This window comes from Elephantulus edwardii, unplaced genomic scaffold (genome assembly GCF_000299155.1).
Source record: "Elephantulus edwardii isolate Elephantulus edwardi_28Jun2011 unplaced genomic scaffold, EleEdw1.0 scaffold00055, whole genome shotgun sequence".
NCBI classification, from domain to species: domain Eukaryota; kingdom Metazoa; phylum Chordata; class Mammalia; order Macroscelidea; family Macroscelididae; genus Elephantulus; species Elephantulus edwardii.
The window spans coordinates 13,149,649-13,174,041 of record NW_006399805.1 but is presented as its reverse complement, the minus strand read 5'-3'; the positions used below and the strand labels follow the sequence as shown (position 1 = coordinate 13,174,041).

The 24,393-nt window shown below is 52.5% G+C and overlaps 1 protein-coding gene across 1 annotated transcript in view; it reads left to right on the top strand.

The window, feature by feature from the left end:
* The window catches only part of LOC102850012, a 95,277-nt gene extending 84,691 nt beyond the window's left edge, over positions 1-10,586 (top strand). The window contains exon 13 of the mRNA XM_006887274.1: positions 10,468-10,586. Within this exon, the coding sequence (XP_006887336.1) occupies positions 10,468-10,586 (119 nt within the window). The remainder of the gene's footprint in view (positions 1-10,467) is intronic.
* The last annotated feature ends 13,807 nt before the right edge of the window (positions 10,587-24,393 follow it).

Genomic DNA, 24,393 nt, shown 5'->3' with positions numbered 1-24,393 from the left:
CAGCGGCCCGGCCTCTGTGGGGACAGTGCAGGAGCACGCAGGAGGCACGCTGGCCCTGCCTGCCCGACAGCGGCCCGGCCTCTGTGGGGACAGTGTAGGAGCACACAGGAGGCACGCTGGCCCTGCCTGCCTGACAGCGGCCCGCCCTCTGCCACCAGATGGACAATGCCCAGGAGCGCACACCCAGAGCCGTACCCACTGCCTCATTGCCGCAGCCCCCCAGCACTGCTTGTGTCTGGGCCTGGGGTCCTTAAAGCAGCAGGATAATGAGAAGGTAAAGCAGAGGAGCTTCCCCTTTGTAAATCAACCTTCAAGGCCATGGCCACATGCAGCCAGACTTTGCCCAAACAGACCTCGAGCCACACGTACCTACCTGTGTATATAACAAAAGTCCAAACCCAGCAGGAACACAGGGTAGTTAACTGATACCACGGTACCACTGAGCCAGTTCTGACTCCAAGACCTCACAGGACAGAGAAGAACTGCCTCCCAGGTTTCCAAGGCTGCGGTCCCTACAGGGGCAGAAGGTCTCAGAGCCCAAACAACAGACTTCTTCTGGTCAGCAGCCACTGTGCCCACTGTGCCACCAGAGAGAATTTCTTCAAAGTAGACTTGACTGTAACACCAGGGGTGAAATAAATAAAACTTTGGGGCCTATATTTGCTGGCACAGTGACCCCAGATGAGAAGCAGCCCTGCAGACGTGGAATATACAAAGCATGAATCTAGGGAGATTGGAACTTGTCAAAAATAAAGCAGAACAACTGAAGGTAGCCGTCCTGGGCGTTGGTGAGCCGAAACGGGCTTGCCTGAGCCGCTTTGAATCAGTCCCACCGCCTGCTGTGCTGGGAAGGACAGAGTGAAGAAGAAGAATGGCATAGCATGTGGTGTCAAAGAGAATATTTTGGGATCTGTCATGAAATGCAGCACCGTCAGCAACGGGACAGTCACAGGCCACCCACAGGGAAGGCCCATTAACAGGACTGCTCAAACTCATGCACCAACAACTAGTGGCAATGATGATCAAACTGGTGTTTTTACCAACTTCTACAATCTGAAAGTGTTTGAGCATAGCAATCAGGATGCGTTGATAATTGCTGGTAATTGGGATCCAAAAATTGGACACAAAGAATAAATCAATAATTGGAAAATAGGGCTTTGGTGATACAGTACTCGAACGCGCGGGACAGACTTTTAAGACCAGTGACCTGCTTTCTCAACAACATAAGAGGTAAAGATTGTGAAGCTTCACCCCACATACTTTGGGCAAACTGTGAGGAGGGGCCAGTCTTTGAGAAAGGACATCATGCCTGGAAAGGGGGTCAGAGAAAGAGAAGATGACCCTCAGCGATGTGGATTGACACTGTGACTGTAACAGTGGACCCAAGTCTGTCAGAGATGAGGATGGCACAGGACAGGGCAGAGTTCAGATCCCTCGTTCACAAGGTCATGGTGAGCCCTGCTCGGCTCAAGGGCACATAACAGCAACAACAGTATACACATAACCGTGGACCAAATTGACCCTATGAGAGAGAGAGAGAGAGAGAGAACACTGCTTTTGAAAAGTAGCTTACAGGCTTCCAGATAAGTCTCAGATCTTTGGGTCAAATCCCAGGAGACTGCTGTCTAGGGAGGCTAATGAGTTCAAGCTTAACAAACAGGGTTATAAACAGCTCACTTAGAGGCTGTCAAGTCTAAGGTAGTCCAAGTCCAGAGGTGATGAGCCAGCATGGGGGTCACACAAAAGCTCTACCTTTTCTCTGAGCAGACTCCACAGCTGTCTTAGTAACTGCAGAGAGGTCAGGGTTTCCAACACATTGCGGGGTGCGATGTACTGAGGGACATGGCCAGAGAGACACAGCAGTAATCCCAGCAGAGCCCAGCAACACCACAGCTCCATGCCCGCTTCAACATCCACCAGCAACCAGGCAGCCCCACACCCTCTTCATCAACATCCACCAGCAACCAGGCAGCCACTGGCATCTCCATGATGCCTTTATTAAAGCTCACAAAAAGGTGATCCACCAGAATGTGGAAATTGCCCAACAATATCTTGAATATCACATGTGGATCATTCCAAAACGGCTAGAACAGGACATCAACAGAGAACTGCCAGAAACTCACCCTAGATTTAGGAGAAGCCATGGCTCCATGGGTATCGTTGCTCATGTCAGATTGATCGTGGCTGAAAGGAGAGGACACCAAAACAATGTCTGTGCAGAGGCATTTGACTGCGGATCATAGCAAACTATGGCTAACATTGAGAGGAATGGAAATCTCAGAATACTCAACTGTGCTCATGTGAAACCTATGACTAGTCCAAGAAGCTGTTGTCCAAACAGAACAAGGGGACACTGCATGGTTTAAAGTCAAGGAAGGTGTGTGTCAAGGCTGTATTTTGTCTCCATTCCTATTCAGTTTGTATGCAGAACAAATAATTTGAGAAGCTGGACTATATGAAGAATGTAGCAGCAAGATCAGAGGAGGACTAACGAATAGTCTGCAATATGCAGTTGACACAGCCTTGCAGAAAGTGAGGCAGACTTGAAACTCTTGCTGCAGAGGATAGACTACAGCCTTCAGTATGAGTACTATCTTAACAAAAAGATAACAAAATTCCTTACTACAAGGAAAATAGGCAACATCATGATAGATGGAGAAGAGAGAGCAATTGTCCATGACTTGATCTTGCTTGGATCCACAATCAACACCCTTGGCACCAGCAGCCAGAAAATCAAACGACATACTGCATTGGTAGAATCTTTCTTTTCTTGATGTTGAGCTCCAATCCATATTGAAGACTGCAATCCTAAACCTTCTGCAGCAAATGATTCAGGCCCTCCCCATTTTCAGCAAGATGTGTCATCTGCACTTTAGAGGTTGTTAATGACTCTTCCCCCAATTCTGGTGCCACATTCCTCCTCATAAAGTTCAGCCTCCTGAATGATCTGTTTTGCATATAGATTGGATAGGTATGGAGACAGGACGCATCCCTGATGCACTCCTTTCCCAATTTTGAACCGTACAGTATTTTCTTGCTCTGTTTTGAGAGGACTGCTTACTGGTCCAATTACAGGTTTCACAGGAGCACAATCAGGTGTTCTTGATGGTACCATGATAAATGGAGAAGGGATTGAGATTGTTAACAATTTCAGCTTTCTTGGTTCCAGTCAACACTCTTGGCACCAGCAGTCAGGAAATCAAAAGACGAATTGCATTGGAAAAATCTGCTGTCAGGGACCTCTCCAGGGTGCTGAAGAGCCATGTTGTTAGTCTGGAGACTAAGGTGTGCCTGATCCATGGCACAGTCTTTGCAGTTACTTGCTGTGAATCACTGAACTGTACAGTGACAAAAGATGACAGAAGGCTCAGTACCTTTCAGTCGTGCTGCTGGAGAAGAGTGTTGAACATTCCACAACTGCCAAGAGAAAAAACAGGTCTCTCCCGGAGAGGGTCAATCAGGTGACTTTCTAGAGGCATGGAGTTTAAAGCTCCCTCTCACATACTTTGGATACATGGCCCAGGAGGGACCAGTCCTTGGAGAAGGACATCTTGCTTGGGAGGGCGGAGGGACAGCACAAGAGAGGAAGACCCTGGATGAGAAGGATTGACACAGTAACTGGGATAATGGAGTGTGTTGGAGACAGTGAGACTAGGGCAGGAATAGGGTAGGGTTACAGCCTCTGTGAGCCACAGGCAACTCGGCAGCACATAACAACAGCATTGCATTGAGAAAGTCTGCTGTCAGCCCCCCAAGTGCTGAAGAGCAAAGCTTTCCGTTTGAAGAGTAAGATGTGCCTGATCAAGCCGTGGGCTTTTCAATTACATCTGAAAATTAGACCCTGAGTAAAGACGACAGGCAGGGAATGGATACCGTTGAGTTTGGTATCGTTGAGTTGAGGTGCTGGAGGAGATGCTGACTATCCCATGCACTGCCAGAAGGGGCGAATATGTCCTGTAACAGGTACAGCCAGGCTGCTCCTTGGAGGCAAAGGTGATAAAGTTTTGTCTCATATACTTTGGGCATGTTGTTCAGAGAGGCTGTTCCTCAGAAAGGCAGGGGCTCAGCGAGATGGATTAACTGACTATAAAGGTGGCGTGAGTGTGTCAGAGATGCTGCGGGTGCCCAGGACAGGACAGGGCTCAGATCCCTTGTCCATAGGGTCACTGTTGAATCATGTTGTTGTTGTTGTTGTTGTTGTTGCTGTTGTGTACCATAGAGTCAAACCGACCCATAGCTGACTCTGATTTTCAGAGGAAGTTAATTGCACAGGAGGAGACTGCTCATCCTTCCTCACGAGCACCTGGTGGCCTCGAACTGTGTGCCTTCAGGATTTCAGCGCAGCTTCTTGCCAGTGGGCCCCCAGGGCTCCCTAGTCATAGGCATTCAACAGCCGCCATCACTTGAAGTCGGTCAGCTGATAACAGGAGGTGGCCCAGTGGCTCTTAGATAAAAGGACTCCTCACCCCTCAGGGAATTCTAAAGTATTGGAGGTCAGTTCTCAGGAACAGAGGCCAAGTTCTTCAGGCAGAGTTAAGCCCACATCCCTAACTTGATTTTAAGCTCCCCTACCCGGTGTTCTGATCTGATTCCCTGCTGAGTGTTCTGCCACTGTTCCTGTGCTGGAAAGGCATGCTCTGTTTTTTCAGAACCTATCAGACAGTCGGCTTCCTCCCCGCTGTGTTTGATCTGGATCCGAACCTCACTCCCCTTCCTTAGGGAACGCCTCATGTTCAAGTGCACAGGGTGTGCAGTGCTCGAGTCCACCTGGTCTCCTGCTCCTGCACACATCCTGCAGACTTCAGACAAAGCTGGCAGCCACTGTGGGGATCTTCCTACATTTTTAAGGACACGGGCCTGATGGCAGCTGCTGATGGGTCCTTATTTCAGCAGGGATTCTGAGAGGCGTAGTTCCGTTGGCATGCTACCCAGCACCAAGGCAGGCTCTCCCCGCTCTTCCATCCAAGAAGTTCCTGTCCTAATCTGTGTTAACCACCTATTGTTCGTCCAGCTGTTTTTATCTTCTCCACCCGCCAGGAGCCTCCCAGGGCATGGAGGTGAGGTAGTCCAGCAGCAAACCTATATCCTCATTTTCCTGTTTGTTCTGCTCTGTAATTACACTTCATTTTCCTTGAGGGGCAGATTTCCAAAGTTAAAGCTCATGTATTTCAATATTTACACTTGACTGAAACAGGAAAGACAGCTGAGTGGCCTGCCCCTGCCGCCCCCCAATCCCACCTGCTAATGCATGCTTTCAGATGAGGTAATGAACGTGTCACCTCACTTACCATGGTGCCTTTTAGAAATACGTGATCTCTAAAGAGCATTGTGCATAATTTTATCTTTAGAACAGATGACTGCTAAGTCTAACACCATCTATAATTTAGGCTTTTTAGAAATTAGTGAATGAAATGTTGCATAGGGAACCAAACAGGGAAAAGCCAGGGTGCCAGGTACAATCTGGGGTGCATCCAGGTGACAGGAGGGTGCTCGGCGGGCCCTGAGCCCCCAGACCAGCCCCGTACACTCTGACGGTGTCATGCTTAAAGCACTCAACTGCCAACCAGCAGGTCAGGGGTTTTATCCCACCAGCCCCACCTCTGGAGAAGAGGGAAGTGGGCGGCTGCCATCACAGGTGCTGCTCTGGAAGCCCCGGGCAGTCCTGCTTTGCCCTACAGCGTCCCTCCGGTTGGAATCAGCCAGAAGGTGTGAGTGTGGTCCTCGGACCTGGCACAGTGCCCCAGAGCCAGCCTTTCTGCCAGGCTTGCCACACCCCAGCTTCATATGACGTGGGGCATCTTTGGCGAGCTCTCAGGAACCAGGGGACCTGTGTCTGCTCACACTGGAGTTTCTCATCCAAACACTCAGCGAGACCTGAGAAAGGCAAACCCACAAAGGCAGGAAGTGGAGTGCTTAGCGGCTGTCAGAGGACTGCTGTCAAATCCCCTGGTCCCCTAAAACACCGAGAACACTTCCCTGAAGACAACGGTGCTTTCCAACCACAGTGTTGCAGCGAGAGTCCAGCCAGGATGTGCCCGTGTCAAAGACATGTGGTTTCATACCTGTCTACAACCTGTGTCCGCTGACCATGCATCTCCGGTGGCCTAGGGATGAGGAGCTGTGTTGCCAACTCGGAGGCACACGGTTCGCATCCACCAGCTGCTCTGCAGGAGAGAGACAGGGACTCTCCTCTCACGTGATGTCAAGCCTCTGAAGACCTGCCGGAGGGTCAGCTCCAGGGCTCAGCAGCCAGGAATGTCCGCACTGACGACCCCTCACACACCCCACCATTCTGGTATTGCACATCCCAAGACCCAGATAAAACCAGCCCCACAGCCACGGGGTGGGTCCCAACTCCGAGGGGCCCTGGAGGACCCCGGGAGTGTCCGTGCCACACTCGCCTCCTACAGAGCCGCTGACAGTCGAACGTCCACCTGTCAATTGGCATCCACGTGCTTTTATACCAGAGCCACCCGAGCTGCGTGTGAGACCCACGGAATCAGCTACCAGCGAAGTCTGCTCTTGTGGAAACACAGACATTTGCGTGTAGGTTTATACTGTGTGTGTCAGTCCGTCCTTGAGTCAGGTATTTTAAATAGAGCACATGCACCAGAGCAGAGCAGAGCCCACACCCGCAGGGTCCCCAAAGCCTGACTTTTCACAGGTTGATCACGTGGCCGTTCCTCCAGGGTAGCTCTGGCCTCGAACCTCCCACCTTGTGACTGGCAGCCACGTGCTTTACCATCTGCAGTGGTGAGCTGGGGACTCGGTCTGCCTTGGTTGTGGCTGGTTCCACAGCGAGGGCAGGTGCTCCACAGAGGCCTGCAACAGGCCTGGTGTTTTCTGTGAACAGAAGGGGCCATGCCACCAGGGCCTAGCTCCCAGGATGTGACAGGACACCCAGAATCACTGTCCTCTCCCTCAGGTGACCGCCGCATGTCTGGCGGGTTAAGCGCAGATGTGCACCTCAGGCCTTGGTCTGCGGACAGCAGCAAGTCCAGGCACAGCTGGGCAGAGCTGGGCAGAGCTGGCCTCTTGTCGCGGCCCAGTGGGTCAGAGGGACATTCACAGGAGCCGCCCCTGCTGCACAGGTGGCCTGAGGTTCCCAAGCACTCGTACCCAGGCAGGTCCAGGGCCCTGCTAACGGAAGGGCAGGGGCCAGAGTCCCCCAAGGGCCGTGGAAGAAAGGCCTGGCACTCTCCTTTGAGAAGCCACCACTGAACACCCATGGAGCAAGTTCCCCTCTGACCCCAGGGGCCTCCCTGTGTCGGAACCAGCGCCAGCATCTGATCTCGGTCGTCTGGACACCAGAAGAGGCCCTGCGGGTTTAAAGACCCAGACGAGGGAATTAGAGCAGCCATGGCCTGTCCACACGGCTGGCCATCTCTGTAGGAGGAGGTGCCAGGGGCGCCCCGCTGCACAGGGATGAGGAGACGGTACAACGTGCAGACATTGGAGAAAGCTCACGTCCAGTGGGGGCACAAGGGTGAATGCAGGACCCACGGACATAACCAGGAGGAAGGACATGCATTCACCGGAAACTGACGCGGCTCGTTAAAAATGGCCAACATTTCAGACTCATTAGCATGTTCATTCTGTAAGATGCTAGCTAGTCCTCATGAAATACTATCATCATGTATCAGGAGGGAGAGGAAAATAGATCATGATGAAATATCTTAGGAACAAGCACGCAGATTTATGAATTCACTGTCTAACCCACAGCCTCACCACCTCTGAGTAACAAGTCACAACAGTCCCTTCTAAAATGTGATGTAAAAGCTGGGGTGTTTCCTGAAAGACGTGGGTCGACGGGGAAATGAACCCCAGCTCCAGTCTTTTGGCAAAGCCCCCACACCCACTGCAATTTCATCTTCCAGAACATCGGTGTTTCCAGCTAATAGGTGGCAGGAGGGTGAGCTGCGTCTATGGTGGCTAACGAGGGTCTCCTGGTGTGACTTGGAGACATTGGGATAAACCAGCTGCTCTGACCTGGACGATGGTGGTGATCTTTTTCATGCTGTCAAGTCGGCTCCTCTGTCCCAGCAACCCTGCGCACACCGGACCCCAGCCTTGCTCCGTCCTGCACCCTCTTCTCCTCTGGTGCCCGCACCCACCGTAGTCCCCGCCAGTCCATCTGGTCACGGGGTGGCCTCTCTTGCTGCCCTTTCCCCAGCATGATGTCTTTTTTCCCCTTGTTGTTTACCATCGAATCGGATCCGACTGGCACAGGAGGAGGCTGCCCCTCCTCCTCCAGCAGAGCAGCTGGTGGATTCGAACCACGTGCCTTCAGGGCTGCAGCAGCACAGTGTCTTTTTTCCAAGCACAGACCCTTCCTGACAACGTGCTCCAAGTATGAGGTGGCGGCTCACCGTCCTTGTCTCTGCGGTGCCCTGGTTGCACTCCGCTTGCAGAAAGGAGCCTGCAGGGTTAGTAACAGGGTTAGCAGACCTGGACCAGGTGAGGGCCGTTCTCACTGTTGTCAGGTTAGAGCCGCTCACCGCGGACCTGCAGCAGGTTTCCAAGTCTCAGGAGCAGAGGAGGAGACTCGCTGTTGCACCCGCGGCCCCGCTGGACTCAGCCCCCCCCCCCGTGTGTCCTGGTCTCGGAACTGCCAGCGCAGCCCCCCAGACTCCTCGGCAGCGCTTGACCGAATCTACCGCCTGGCGTTTTACAGGCCAAATGGGTTAATCAGCCCTTCCTCATGGGAATGCTGGAAACCAGAGGGCCACTGCGTAGGGACAGCGTGCAGCCGCCTCGTAGGGTCTAGGCTGCATGCTGCGTAAAGCTGGAATTTTGCAGGAGCAGACCACAGCATCCCTCCCAGGCGCTGCAGTGTGGCTGTGGGCATCATGCCCTACAAACAGGCTGTGAATGCCGGCAGCATTTTCCCAAGCCCGCTGACCCAAGTCTTCATCTCCCCCCTTCTTTCTGAGGTCCAAGGCAAGGGCCGGACTCCCCTCGACTCCAGCATCTCCCAGGGCCTGCCTTTGCCTGAGTGCCATGTTTGGGGGCAGGGAGTACCGCCCTCTGGGAATTTTCTGAGCAGGCTGGTGAATCCTGCATGGCCTGGCAGTGTCCCTCAGCTTCCTCGTGTCACCTCAAGTCAGGGATGGACGTCCTGGCATGCTCATCCTCCCGGCACCAGCTGTCTGCACAGCCCTTCTCCTGTCCTCAGGTCCACCCAACATGTTCCACATACTTTCCCATCTGTGTAACTGTCTCTTCCAACTCAAATGACCATGGAGTACTGCAGTAATCTTTTTCAAAATCTTTAGAAGTCTGATCTTGAAGACCATTTCTAGTTATGGGTCAAAAAATATGTTGGTGGAGAGTGTTGACCAACCCATGGGCTACTGGCCACAGGCACACGGAGGCTTGGACAAGGTGCACCAGGTGCTCTGGAGAGGGGGGGATGGCGGGACTTCACCTCCCATACTTATGTGTCAGGAAGGACCAGTTCTTGGGAGAAGACATCGTGCTGAGAAATGTACAGGGCTCAGCAAAATAGAGGAAGACCCTCAACAAGGTGGACCCTGGACAAGATGGACCTCCGTGACTCCAACAGTGGATGTGAGCATGGACCCTGGACATGTCAGACTGCCATGACTCCAGCAGTGGGCGTGAGCGCTGACCCTGGACAACATGGACTGTCGTGACTCCAGCAGTGGGCGTGAGCGCTGACCCTGGACATGTCGGACCGCCGTGACTCCAGCAGTGGGTGTGAGCGTGGTGGGGTGAGGGCGGCACTGGGGTCTCACCCGCTGTGCAGTGTCCCAGATGCTGTCCCCTTGGCGGCACCTACCAACCACGGGGGCTCATAACTAATGACTAGAGGAGACACTGCTCTTTACCTGGTTGCCGGCGACTAGTTACCTGACTGGTAACTGGAAACCAACACTAATGCAGAGTTCTATCTTCTGCAGAGCCAGATTTCTTCTTTAACTCACCTGTTATGTCCTGTTTTGGATAGTTTTTCAGTTCACAGATGTTTAATACTATGTGTGATCCCCGGGAAGTCCTAGTGGTACAGGGGTGACCCTGCTGGGCTGCTGCTTTGAATTCACAGATGGTCCTCAGAAGAGAGGTGAGGGGCCCAGAAACCTGGCAGAGGGCCGCTACGTGGCAGATCCAACTCCGTGATGGGTGTGACAGAGGCTGCATGGGCAAAAGCTGTGTGGGACGGATGCTTGAAGTCAGGAATGTGCAGGAATACTGCTCACCAGGCGTGACTGTACCCACGGGGCACAGTCACATGCAGACCCCTGGGGCCCTGCGGTGGAGTGGGGTCTCTCCAGGAGACGCGAGCTGTCCTGTGTGAACAGTGACAGAGGACATGGCCAGTCCTGGGACGCCCAATCCCACCACACCTCATGGGCCATGCCTGCTGGACCCCTCCCCTTCAGGAATGCTGGCCACCCACCTCCCAGCGTGAGCTCGGTTTCACTGACTATCTGTCTTGTTTTCCAGCAAATGACCCGCTTGGTTTTGGAACCCTGGTCAGCACCTCCAACACCTACGACGGGTCTGGCGTGGTGACTGTGGACACGGACCGGCCGCTCCTCTGGACCATGGGCATCAAACACTAGCCTGTCCCCCGGGATCGTCCTACCTCAGAGCCTGGGCCTGCGCCCGTGAGCAGGGACCCCAGACGTGGTGCGGGGCGGTGCAGGGACAGGCGACTTTCACGCTGACCGAGCTCCACTCCTTCCACGGGAAACGTGCCTGGCTCACTCTCTGGAGTCAGTCCTCTTTCCGTCCCCACAGTGGCTTTAACTCTGAAGCTGAGGCCCCTCTGGCCCCCAGCCCAACATCTTCCCTGTACCCCTAAACAGGCAGCAAGAGCTACTTCTGAGTGAGGGTCCTTCACACTGGGTCCCTGTGTGCCACAGATGTCTGCTTCCACCACGAAGTCCTCCGGGACTAATCGGCCTCTGCCTGTGACTCAGGCAGAGCAATGCCCTGGACCCAGGTGGGGACAGATGGCAGGAAGGCTGTAGTCCAACAAGCCCCTCCTGGCACAGGCATCCTGCTCCCACAGGTGACAGGTGACTCGGGGTCAGAGCAGTGACACAGCTGCCCGCCATCCTGGGGAGCCGCAGGCAGGGAGACATGTGCAGGTGAAAGTGCTTCAGCCACCTTCAGGCTTGGGGCCATGGTTCACAGCCTGGGGGTGGGGTCAAGGTGGAACCAGACTCTGCCTGACCCCCCTGGCACCTGGCTTCCCTTCTACTCAGGGTTCCATAGGTGGAGCCCCGGTGGGCTGGACACACCCACGTTTCTGTGGAAATGAGCCTCTGTGTTCCCACCCTGACTAAAGACCCCTCCACTCTGCAGTAGGGACCCACCTGGGGGCAGTTGGAGGAGTGGGGCTTCTGGAAAGACTTTCTAAGGAGTGAAATCTGTCAAATAAAGACCATCTGTGTCCTCATGCCAGCCTGTGGTCAGTTCTTCAGGAGCCCCGTTCTCCTTCAGGACAGAGGTCCCCAAGTCTGGGACACAGTCTGCCCCGAGGCTGACGCAGCAGTCCTGCTCCTTGTCCTCCCTCTCCCTGCGTCCCATATAGCAGCAGGACAAGAAACTTCAGGCCATGTCCTCATCTATAAACGGGTACACTCAGATGTGAGGTCAGGATCTCAGGGCTCCATGTAGGATGGGAAGGGAGGAGGGCCCAAGCTCTGGGCACAGGATGTGGTGTGGACAACTGGGCTTTATGTAGGGTGAGGAGGTGATGGGTGGGGCTCTGGGTGAGTCCACCCACCCCAGCCCTGTGGGAGACCTCCAAGCCCAGCAGGGCCTGGAACACAGAGAAGGGTATCTCGGCGCCTTCCTGCCGCTGAGCCTACGAGGGTCATTTGGTCCTGACGGTTGAGGACACTCAGACATGGAATGTCCTCACCACATGAGGAAGGGGTCACATTTCCATGTTGTGCCCACCCCCTGGAAACTCACCAGCAGATGCTCCAGAAAAGCACTGAGGGACAGAAGACACAGGTAACCCTTGCTAACCCCACTGCCCGCATCTCACACTGTGGCCACCAGGGCCTGCAGCTCACTCAGAGCTCCTCGCCTCACCCCTACCGGGCCAGTCCTCGAGGAGACCCTGAGGGGCACAGTACACTCTGACAGATCTGGGTTCAAGTCCACCCACAGATGCCTCAGAAGCAAGGCTTGGGCATCTTCTAAAATCCCACCACTTAGAAAGCAAGACAGAGGTATGGACAGGTCAGCGGGACACCACCATTGCCTCACACAGGTTCACTGACAGATCTGCATGTTTACTTGTGTGCGCTGTAAGTACATCCATGTATGTGACGGAGCCCAAAGGAGAGCTCTGGTGGCTCAGTGGTAAGGAATCATGCTGCCAGCACAAAGGTCCACAGTTCAAAGCCACCAGCTGCTCTGTGGAAGAAAGATGCATAAGCTACTCCCATGCAGTTAACTGCCTCTGAAAACTTAACTGGAGAGTCTGTTAAGGGTTGGATCCAACTTGAAAGTACAGAACACCAACAACAACGAGTCAAAGCTTGTGAACTTGTTAATGAGAAACATCTTTAGGGAATGAGTTGCCTCAAAACCTCAAGGGGCGTCAAGCCTAACCTGGTTTAACACAAAGACCTCGCCCCGTGTCAGTCCACCATCCTTGGGGACCGTACTGCTCTGATGCTGGAAACTCTGCACCAGTACTTAGACCAGCAGGGAACCCATGGTAGACAGGTTTCAGTGGAGCTTCCAGAGTAAGCTGGGCAGGACTGTCCCTCCACTTCTGAAATAGCATGCCCTCAAGAATCCTACGGACAGCACTGGAACACTGCTGGGGGGGGTGCCCAGAGAGGAACCCCTCGGGAAGCAACTGGGAAGAGCTGCCTTCCTCAAGGTGATAGTAGTTGTGGTTGTTGTGTACCAGAAAGTTGGAACCAACGCACAGCTGACCCTCCAGCAGACTTCCAGGGGCCACGTGCCACATGGGAGGAGACAGCCCCCCCTTTCTCCTGCAGAGCAGCGGTGCATTCACACTGCCCTTGGGCTGGCAGCACAACTCCTAACCACTAAAGGTTTCACTCAGTGAAGGTCCTTTATTCAACGATGTGGGGAGACTATGACGGTAAACAGCCATTAATAATTGCTACACGGAGTGTATGAAGTATGAACCTACGAAAATTCCAAGTTATCAAAAGTGAGATGGAACACGTGAAGATCCACATCCTGGGCATAATCGAGATAACTGGTGGTGGCTGTTGATTGCTGTCGAGTCGAGTACGACTCACAGCGACTCCATGAACAAAAGACCTAATGTCTTTCTATAGCTGTGGTCATTTCTCTAAGTTCATAGAGTGTTCAGAGGCATGTGGTTTAGGAAGTGGATGCCACTCCTGCTTCCCAACCTGTGTTATGACTGGGAGCTCCACCAAACACTGTCCACATTGGAAAACCATTATGGCATTTGACATCCCAGTAGCACAAGGTTCAGCAGCACAGCAAACCCAGATTATCTCAGTACAGCAAATTGACAGAGTGATGTGCAAAGTAGAAGAATGTTCTTCCAAATTCTAACAACACTAGTCTCACTTAGCAGTGGTTAAGTGTCATCAAGCCAAATAGGACTCACAGCAACATTTCTCTAACACTGGTCAAGCAGAGTGGTCAAGTTGCATTACTGATAATTGGTGACTTGACTGCCAAAGTTGGCAACGATGAAAAAGGGTTGGTAGTTGGAAAATAGGGTGTGACAACAGAAATGAAGTCACGGACCCCGAGATACAATTCTGTACAATGATACTCATCACAAAGACCAAAAAGAGGTTTACCTGGGGCAAAGGCATCTGACTGTGTGAATCATAAGCAGTTGTGGATGACATTGAGGAGAGTGTGAATCGTACAACACTGAGTTACGCTCTTGAGAAACCTGAACAGGGACCAAGCAGCAGTGACCTTAACAGAACGAGGAGCAGTGGTTTCCTCTCGGGAAAGGTGGGCAGCAGGGCTTTATTCTTTCTCCATATCCTGTATGCTAAAATCATTTGAAAAGCTGAATTATATGAAAAAGAATATGACATGAGGATTGAGGAAGACTCCGCAGCTACCCACTGTGGAAGGTACAACCGTGAAGCACTTACTGAAAAAGATCAGACTTCAACCTTCAAGATGAGTTACACCTCGACATTAAGAAAAAATCAAGACCAACGTTGGGCTAGATGGAGGAAGGATTGAAGTTGCCAAGGATTTCCTTTTTCTTTGGATCCACAATCAAAACCATGGCACCTGTAGTCCAGAAATCAAAAGATGTGGCTCACGGGGCAAAGTGCGAGCAAAGATGTCCTTAAAGTGCTAAAGAGCACGGATGTCAGTTTAAAGACTGTGGTGCGTCCAACCCGAGTCATCACTCTGTCTTTGCCACTGAGTTGGGAACAACGCCTCGCCGAGCAGTCACTGAGTGTGAGAGGCTGTAAACCGCACGGGAGGAGATGGCGCATCTTCTCCCCCAGAGCCGCCGGTGGACTGGAGCTGCCAGGGAAACACAGCCTGTGGGCCAGCAGCGACCAGAGCTTTGCAGGTGCTTCACGTGCACGTGGAAGACAAGACCATGAAAAGGAAGGTGGAAAGAGGGTGCTTGTGAATTGTGTTGGCTAAGGCGAACGTCCCTTGGACTGCCAAGAGATCAGACAAATCAATCACTCTTGGCCAAAGGGCAACCAGGCTTTTCCTTAGAAGGAGGGATGGTGAAGCTTGGTCTCGCAGACCTTGGACATCGTGCTTGTAAAAGTAGCAGGTCAATGAAGGAGAGGAAGACCCACAGTGAGAGGGGCTGGTACAGTGGCTGCAGCCACGGGCCTGAGATTGGGGGAGTGTGTGTGGATGGCCCCGCACTGGGCAACACTTGCTGAGAGCAGCAGTCAACACAGTGGACCTAACAATAAGCTGACAGGGCACATTTGTTTGCTAAAACCATCCATCTGAGGTATCTCTGTCCTAGCAGCAGTAGATACCTGAGACAGATCAAAGCAGTGAAGGACACACCATCTAGAATTTCTCAAAACACCATGCTTTACCCTCTTGTGCTACATGACAGACTCAGTTCTTGAGTTCCCACATGAACAGACTCATTTTAAAACGCTGTCCACACCACCTAGTTAGTCTCTACTACGGGAGAGTCCCGGGCCCAGTGGGTCACATGCTCCTCTCCTTTGCTTCTTAAAATTCAGGGAGGCCTCCGTGGACAACGGGGTGAAGAGAAATGGACCAGAAACTCGGGATCACTTTGAGACAGGCCTTCATGTGCATATTTTAAAGATGACCTGTTAGTCCCAAGGTTTTATTGCATCCATAGCTCAGATCTGCGAACCCTGGGCGGCATGGGTAGTGGTGTGTTGGCTGCATTGAGGGGTAGGGTTCATGATGAAAACAGGCGAAATGCAGACGGCTCCCCATCGCCGCGTGCTAAGAGATGTGCGGAGGAAGGACGCTCTTCATGTTTTACAACATGGACACACCATTATTTCCACATGTCCACACTGCACGTTGGTAGAAACTGTGCATGTGTAAATGGTAATTGCATCACTACAGTTGTGTCCTTGAAGCTTGAGCAGTGAAGCTGACGTCTCAGCTCTCCAGAAATTGCTCTGGGCCCTCACTTTCCTCTTGGGGCATGGTGTGATTGCTAGGAGCTGAGCTTCGGAAGCGTTAAAATCGGGTCACTAATGTCAGTTTTCGGAGGACAGGAGACATGGGCTCAGAGAGAGACAGTCCTCAGCGGCGCCAAGTCACTGACGTTAACAGCCATTCCTGTTCTCTGCATCGTGCCTGGGCATTCATTCCCCAGCACTTCCTTCACCTTCAGGGGGAGGAGGGCGTTTCCTCTACTGTAAAGAAAGGACTCTCCTAACACGGGTCCCCACCAAGCACAGAACGGGTCTCTCTGGAGAGGTGCGGGAGGCACTGTTGTTCATCTTGTTGGCTTGTGAGCTCAGTTCCCAGATCTGCTCAGGCTTCTGCACACCCACCATGTCCTCTTCTGTGACAGCTTCTCCCATTTCCTAACTATTCCTGCCCTGGTGTGTCATCTCTCCATACAGCCCTGCAGAGGTCAGAAAGTGAAAGACCCTTCCCCCCTGCTCCCTACCCAGTATCCACACCCCAGTGCATTCTTGCCTTGCCTCCTGGACCTCCCTCCCTCTGCAGGTCCATCTCCACCTCTGACCAGGTCCCCCCACCCCTTCCTCACCACATGACCATTATCCTAACATCATCCCCAGCCTTGCCCACTGCCCCAACCCTACTGGTGCTCTCTATCTGTCCAGACGTGCAGGCCAGGCCCCGCTGCTCACCACCAGCCCCTCTATGCCCTGGCAGTGCAGGGAATGTGAGTGCAGGAACTGGGGGGCTCTGCATGTCTCCTATGCTGTCCCTTCATCACAGAGACAGTGGTCCCTGGGTCCCCCTCTATCCAGGGTGGAGTTGGGGAGGAGCTGATGCCGGGCTGTGGCTTGAGCCCGGCCCACCATTGCAGTGACCATGCTCTCTGCTGCCCTCAGGCGTTGGTTATGTCATCTGCGTGAATGACACTGGTTGTTGAGTCTTCCTCCAATCCTGAGGCCACATATGAGTCCAGCTTCCCCAATGACTTGTTCAACATACAGACTGAACAGGTACGGCGAAAAGGGTGCAGCCCTGACTGATACACCCTTCCTGTAAACCATACAGGCCATGGTCTTTGCAATCACTTGTTATGCATCAGAGAGTTGAACAATGACTAAGGAGGATAGAAGGAGAATTGATGCCTTTGAGCTGTGGTGCTGGAGAAGAGTATTGAGGGTACCATGGACTGCTAGGAAAACAAACAGATTCATCCTGGAAAGGGTTCAACCAGGTGGCTCCTTGGAGGCAAGGATTCTGAGGCTCCATCTAACATACTTTGGACATATTGTGAGGAGAGACCAGTCCTTGGAGAAGGACATCATGCTTGGTAGGTTGGAGGGACAGCGCAGAAGGGGAAGGCCCTCTATGAAGTGGATTGATTCAGTGATTGGGATAATCGGGATGGGTATACCAGAGACGGTGTGATTGCCACAGGATAGAGCAGAGTTTAGAGACAGGGTCGGTATGAGTTGCAAGCGACTCGACGGCACATAACAACAACAGTACCTCCTTGTTCTTCTTGGATAACTACTTCTTGGTCTATGTATAGGTTTCACATGAGCACAATTAAGTGTCCTGGATTCTCTTTCTCAGTATCAGCCATAATTACTATCACTCACACAGTTGACTACCTCTGTATAATCGATAAAACATACGTGAACATTTTCTGGTCTTCTCTGCTTTCAGTCATCTCACATCTGTCGTCAACAGTGATGTCTCTAATTCCATAGCACCTTCTGAATCCAGCTTGATTGTCTGACAGTTCCCTGTTGATGTACTGCCCCATCCATTTTTTAATAATCTTTAGCAAAATTTCATTTGCATGTGATAGTATATGATTTAATAATTTTTACATTGCAGGATGATCTCTTTCTGTAATGGCAAACATGGATCTCTTCTCGTTGGTTCGGTGATCAGGGAGTTGTGGTCCACATTTGCTGGCATGGACGGATGAGCATGTCCGGGGCTGCTTCTGTTTCCTGAAACACCTCATTTGGTAGCCGATCAATTCCTGGGCCCTTATTTGTAGCGTCTTCAGAGCAGTGTGGACCCCTCCCTTCATTGCTATCAGTTCTTGAACATAAGCTACTTCCTGAAATGGCTCAGTGTTGACCAGTTCTTTTTGGAACAGTGACTGGATTTCTTCTAATTTTGATGCTTTCTGAATCATTCGGTATGCTGCCCATGGACTCCCACAGTACTGCAAGTCGAGGCTTGAACCTACGTTATGCAGATGACACAGTCTTACTTGCAGGAAGGCAATCTGAAGCACTTCTGCAGAAGATCAAAGACAAGAGTCTTCAATATGGGTTACATCTCAACATCAAAAAGATAAAACTCCTCACCACTGGACCAACAGGCAACATCATGCAGATGGAGAAGAGATCGAAGTTGTCAAGGTTTCATTGTATTTGGATCCACAATCAACACCCATGACAGCAGGCAAGCAAAGACGTATTGTCTTGGGTAACTCTGCTGTCAAGGAACTCTTCAAAGTGATTACGAGAGGAAGGTTGCCACTTTAAAGCCTAAGGTGCACCTGGCCCAAGCCATGCTTTGTTTTGTTTTGTTTTTCAGTTGTTTCCTATACATCTCAAAGCTGAACAGTGAGTGAGGAAGATTAAAGAATCATCAATGCCTCTGAATTGTGGTGTTAGAGTACTGAATTCCACGGATTGTCAATATAAACCTCTTAGAAGAAGTGCAAGCAGACTGTTCCTTAGAGGCAAGAACAGGAAACTTTGCGTCACATACTCTGTGCTTGTTGTCAGGAGCGGCCAGTCTCTGAAAGCAGTCCTCTTGCTCAGAAAGGCAGTGTCTGAGAAACGGAATTCCCTCAAAGAGATGGACTTTCACGGTGACCACAGCAATGGGCTTGGCCATGGCAGAGACAGGATGGCAAGGGTCTGGGCGAGATTCAGACCTGTTGTTCATAGAGTTGTAGTCACCTGGACGGCACCTAACAACAGGAACCCTGGTGATGCAGTGGTTAAAGCACCGCCTGCTAACTCAAAGCAGAGTGGCTAGAGCTCACCTATCACTCAGAGGGGGATGCAGCTGTCTACCTCCCTAACGTCCCGGCCTCGGAGACCCTGTGGGGTGGTTCCACTGGGCGCCGCAGGCCGCTGAGTGGGAGTCCACAGTTCAGCCACGGCTTTGATGGCTCTGGAACCCCAACAGGATCTCTCCCACTACTTCTGTCCACCTCCCAGACTCTAGCACAGCCCCTTCCTTGGTGGCTGTGCTCCCCAGGCCTGCTCTCAGAGGGGCCTATGTAGGGGAACATCACCTGCCAAGTGGGCAGGGTCCCCCCTGACAGCTCTGCAGGAAGGTCCTACAGGTCCAGGCGTGGGAGTGACTGGGGCCACTTTAGGGGATGCAGGAGCCCCCAGACAGCATAGGGCTGGTGGTCAGCTGCATCACAGACAGGACTGGTGCCCCACCTGTGAACACAGACCCCAAGTCCTCACAGCATCCAAATGTCCAACATGAGGTCACCAAACCCTAAGTGCTGTCTCCTCCATCCAGACTCATGACCCCTGTTAGCCCGGGTAGAGTTGTGTCCACAGGCCACTCTGGAGACAGTCAGGCCTGGTGGCCTAGGGTAAGGAGCCTCCCTGACAACCCAAAGGCAGGCAGACCAAACCCACCAGCTGCTCCGTGGGAGGGAGATGGACAGTCGCCTCCAAGCCATTCATAGCCTCTGAAGATCCCTGGGGGTCAGCTACGGCTTGGCTCTAATTCCACAATGAGTTTTTCCTTTTCTTCAGGGGGGCCTGCCTCTGTGAGGTCTGGAACCTCCAATTTTTCCATCAGCCACTGAGTTCATTGCCTCAGGGACCTTCCAAAACGCCACCAAACGCACTGCTCTCGTCCATGTTTCCAGGCTAAGGAAGCTTCCAGTCTTACTGAAACATGCACATTGGGCACACGGCCACCAGGTGGCAGCCGAGCCCCACGATGAGTGTGGACACTGTCCACTGTCCTGGGCCGAGGATCCATCCTGGGGTCTGCAGCTCAGAGCCCAAACCCTGAGAGAGTGGGGGACAGGCACTCGGGGGGCGAGCAGGGGGTGCAGGGGCCATACTTCAGGCCACGTCTTCCCCCTTCCCGGGTAAGAACAAGCTCTGTCTCCTTCCCACCCCCACCCAAGTCACCTCAGGGCGGCCCATCACCCCTCTCCAGCCCTCTGCTTCTGGCCCCATCTATGAGCAGGGCTTGTCCTGGGGGTGACTGCTCCCCATGTCCAGGGCCACCAAGGAGCCCCCAGCCTTGCCATCTGCTGTTCCATGTCCTCAGCATCTGAGGGTGAATGACCACATGGACCCCACCGTCCACACCTCTGTGTGCAGGCGCACAGTGTCCTCTCCTGAAACAGTCAGGGAGGCAAGTCTGCCCTCTTCACCCCTTAAACATGATACAGGAAACCTCCAGGTGAGAAAAGGCATAAAACCATGAGGGCCCACAAGGTAGTGACCTTTCTGCTCCCAAATCCCAGCTTAATGGCCCATCGGGGTGGGCTCCGTGGCTCTGATGGGACACCAGCTGGCTCCTGGCCTCTGGAGGGAGCTGGGCTGTCTGAGCACAGGGAGGCCAAGGGTCTGCGGGGTGGCCGTGAGCATCACTCCAGGGAGTCAGAGGCTGTGACAGGGACCAGGCTGGGTCCTCAACAACAAGGTTTCACACTTGACGTCTAGGGGCTGAAAGTCCGGGGTCAGGCGTCTACTATGAGGGCCTGAGGAGTTGGTCCCCTGCCTGCCTATAAGCTTCCAGTGACAGATGACGACCCTGGAGTCACAGATGTGTCACTCCACTCTCTGGCCCCTCCTCACATGACTGTCTTACTCTCTGTCCATCTGCCCTTTTCTGGGACCCCCCTCACTAGAGTGGATTGAAGGTGCTGGGACCCAGCAGGCCCCCACTCCACTACGGCCCTGTGTTACCAGTATCCTCCGCAGAGAGCCCACGTCCCGGGGATCCCACTGCTGGGGTCGGGGTGAGGACTGGAGGGTGGCTGGTAGGGACGCAGTGTGGTCCTAGCACGTTTAGGATGAAGGAACAAGCCCTGCAGAGGCTGCGAGTACACACAGGGTGGGGGGACAAAAGGACATGTCCCCGTGACTGTGGCCGGCCAGCAGGCAGCACGGCATCTCCGAGGACAGGCCAGCTGTGATGACAGAGGCTGACAGGTGCCCTGAGTGGCCACACCCAGGCAGAGGGCAGGGGTGCGTGCTGACGACTGTCATGATGGGGCCCTGCTGGCTCGGCGGGTCTTGGCTCAGGGACCACTGTCCTCCATGCCGGTGGTCAGCACCTCAGTGGTTATGCAGGCCCCTTGACCACGGTCCCTGCATGCCCAGAGCTGCGGCACAGCCAGACTTGGAATGGGCATGCCTTTCCTCCGTGGGACCTCGGTGGATCACCCCGCCAGCCTTTGTCAGCATTCACTCGGGTGCAAACCTAACCATGGCAGAGGGGTGCACAGCCACCTGCAGTGCTGCCCCCCACCCCTCTTCTCTGGGGTCCCTGTCTCGAGTGAGGGGCTCCAGGTCCCCCAGATCCGACCATGACCCTCCCTCATGTGGAGGAGAGTCTGGGGCCCACCGGCTCTCCTACTCCCTGTCATCCCAACTCGCCAAGTGATGGTTGTGCAGCCTCTCAGGTGACCTGGCTGGTCATGTTCCCTTCCTGTTGGCCTTTTCCTCCTCCACACAGAGAGCAGCTCCTAACCTCTGACCTTGCTGGGACCCTGACCCACAGATGCCAAGAGAAAGGAGATGCTCGGATACAGGTCAAGACTCACAGATGCCAAGAGGAAGGAGACGCTTGGACACAGGTCAGGCACCCCTCTGTCCATCTGTGTGCCTGGCTCTCAGGCTCCTGTGAAGCAGGAAGATCACTCCAAGTGGACAGGCCCACCTGTAGCCTGGTGACTCGAGACAGGGCACAGCAGGGTCTCCTCCGTACACAGGGTGCTCAGCCATGAGGGGCCTGACAGCACTGGCCCAGGTGGAACAAGTGGGCACCGGACCCCATGACATGACCCCCTAGCGTTAAGTGCCTACATGGGGCAAGTGCAGAGACCAGAGTGGACCCGAGTTTTCTAGGGGCCGGGGGCAGAGGGAGTTGTTGCTTATGGGGCAGTCTTTGTTTTGGGGGTGATGATCCTGTTACACATGGTGAGTGTTATCAATGCCAAATTGCACCTCACAAATTCAAGCTTTACGTTACACTGTGAGACAAGGGAGTGGGTGGTGCGGTCTGCAGGGGGGTGTACTGCGACACCCCCCCTAAGTGTTTATCGTCATCTGCTCCTCAGGAGAAAGGTGGACGACCTTCCCCCACACCACTCACAGCCTGAGGACCCACCACGGGTGGGCCGGCTCTGACTCAGCCGCAGTGAGGGCTGTGCTGCCCTGAGGCGGCACAGAACTGGGCTAAGTTTCCACCTGTGGTAGAGACAGGATCCCTACACAGCACAGCTGCCTCAACAGCACTCAACGATGAGTGAGAAAGTGAATGAGAGAGAGAGAGAGAGAGTGTATAAAGTGAACTTTAAAAAAGAAAGACAGGCAAATAGAGATACCAATCAACCCAGCAATTCCACTACTGGGAATATACCCCAAAGAGACCATAACTGACATCCAAGCAGATATATGCACACCCATGTTTATCTCGGCTTTGTTCACAATAGCAAACAGCTAGAAACAACCCAAGTGCCCATCAACAAATGAATGGATAGAGAAGCTGTGGTATATTCTCACAATGGAATACTATGCTGCATTGAAAATCAAGGAACTCATGCAATATTATTCAAAATGGTTGACCCTGGAGGACATTATGCTGAGTGAACTATCTCAGTCACAAAAGGACAAATACTGCATGGTGCCACTGTTGCAAAACAGGACTGACATTGGGGTTGGGGGGAGACTGAGAAGGATGGGTTCAATAATGTATACTGCACTGAAACAGATGAGGGAGAAAACTGTTTAAGAGGGAAAATTATAAGGTATTTTTGCCATGACAGGAGTCCAGAGTGAAGGCTGTATAGTGGAGTGGACCTGGGGGAAGGGATTGTAAAACAATGAAAGAATTTTTCTTTTACTTTTCCAAGAGGGTATTGTACTAGGGGAAAGGCTTGGGAGGGGAGAAGAGTGCAACAGTGAATGAATGGAAATCCAAAGTCTCTGTAAATTTTCACTGAAATAATTAATAAAAAAGAACCAGTATATACACTTATATTCATATATGAATTCAAATAAATAATCTTATGAGGGGGAAAAAAGAGGGACAGACTATAGAAACCATAACCACCACCTAAACAGATATATGCACACCCATGTTTATCTTGGCTTTGTTCACAATAGCAAAGAGCTAGAAACAACCCAAGTGCCCATCAACAAAGGAATGGATAGAGAAGCTGTGGTATATTTACACAATGGAATACTATGCTGCATTGAAAATCAAGGAACTCATGAAATATTATTCAAAATGGGTGGCCTTGGAGGACATTATGCTGAGTGAAATATCTCAGTCACAAAAGGACAAATATTGCACGGTGTCACTGTTATAAAACAAGACTGACATCGGGGTTGAGGGGAGACAGAGAAGGAGGGGAGGAATGATGTATACTGCATTGAAACAGATGAGGGAGAGAACTGTTTAAAAGAAATAGATGATTAGGTATTATTGTCATGACAGGAGTCCAAAATGAAGGCTGCATAGTGGAGTGGACTTGGGGGGAGGGAATGCATAATAATGAAAGAGTTTTTCTTTTACTTTTCAAGGAGAAGAGTGAATTGGGGGAAGAGGTGGGCAGGGGGGAAAGTGCAACAATGAATGACTAGAAACCCTAAGTCTCTGTAAACTTTCATTAAAATAAAAACCCTAAATTCCTTATATGCCCTACTTTCTATTCATCACTCATAAACTGTCCTGTAAACTGTCTCCTTGCTGCTCAAATATTAAAGATTAAAAACCTAGGGGAAAAAAAAAGAAAGGGAGACAGAGACTGCACGTGAAGCCTGGGTGTGCCTCCCACCAGCTCACGGCCTGCACGAAGGCTCCATCAAATGGGAGGCCCTGGCTCTGGGGGCTGCCAGGGGGATTAAGCAGAGGTGCCGTATGCTCGTACCTCCCACCTCCAGTCTGGTGAGGCATCTGCTGTCAGGTCAGGTGGCATTTAGCCTGGCTGAGCGCTGCTCCTGCGAATCCACAGGCTGGGAAATGTGACTCAGTCCAGAGATGTTCCCTACAGATAGAAGGAGGTGTTTGTGGCCATGGGCAGGGACCTGCGCCGCCCTGGGTTGGGGCCAAAAGGTCAGGGCAGGGGGAGAGGCCTAGGGCCATGCTGTGGTGAGCAATATCACAGAAGCACTCTGCCTGCTGGTGACACCTGTCCTCAGTCCTGGTTCCTGTACTGGGAGCGGCAGTAGACCCCGTGTCCCCTCCTGGGCCTGGCCCGGCCCGTGAGCAAGCTGGACAGATGCTGCCTATCCACCAGTGCCAATCAGTAAGAAAACCAAATGTCAGGTAAACCAACAGAAAAGCATCATATAAACATCATGTACAGTCTCAGGGACGAAACAGGGCAGAAAGATCGATTCCAATAGGAGGAAAAATAATCATATGCACTCTATACTTCTCCTGTGGCCCAACGTTTCACCAATGCCCTCAGTACAGCTTGGACTTCTTCCTTCAGAGCTACTGGATCATGGTCATGTGATACTTCCTGGGATGGATGGTTCAGCATCAAACAAT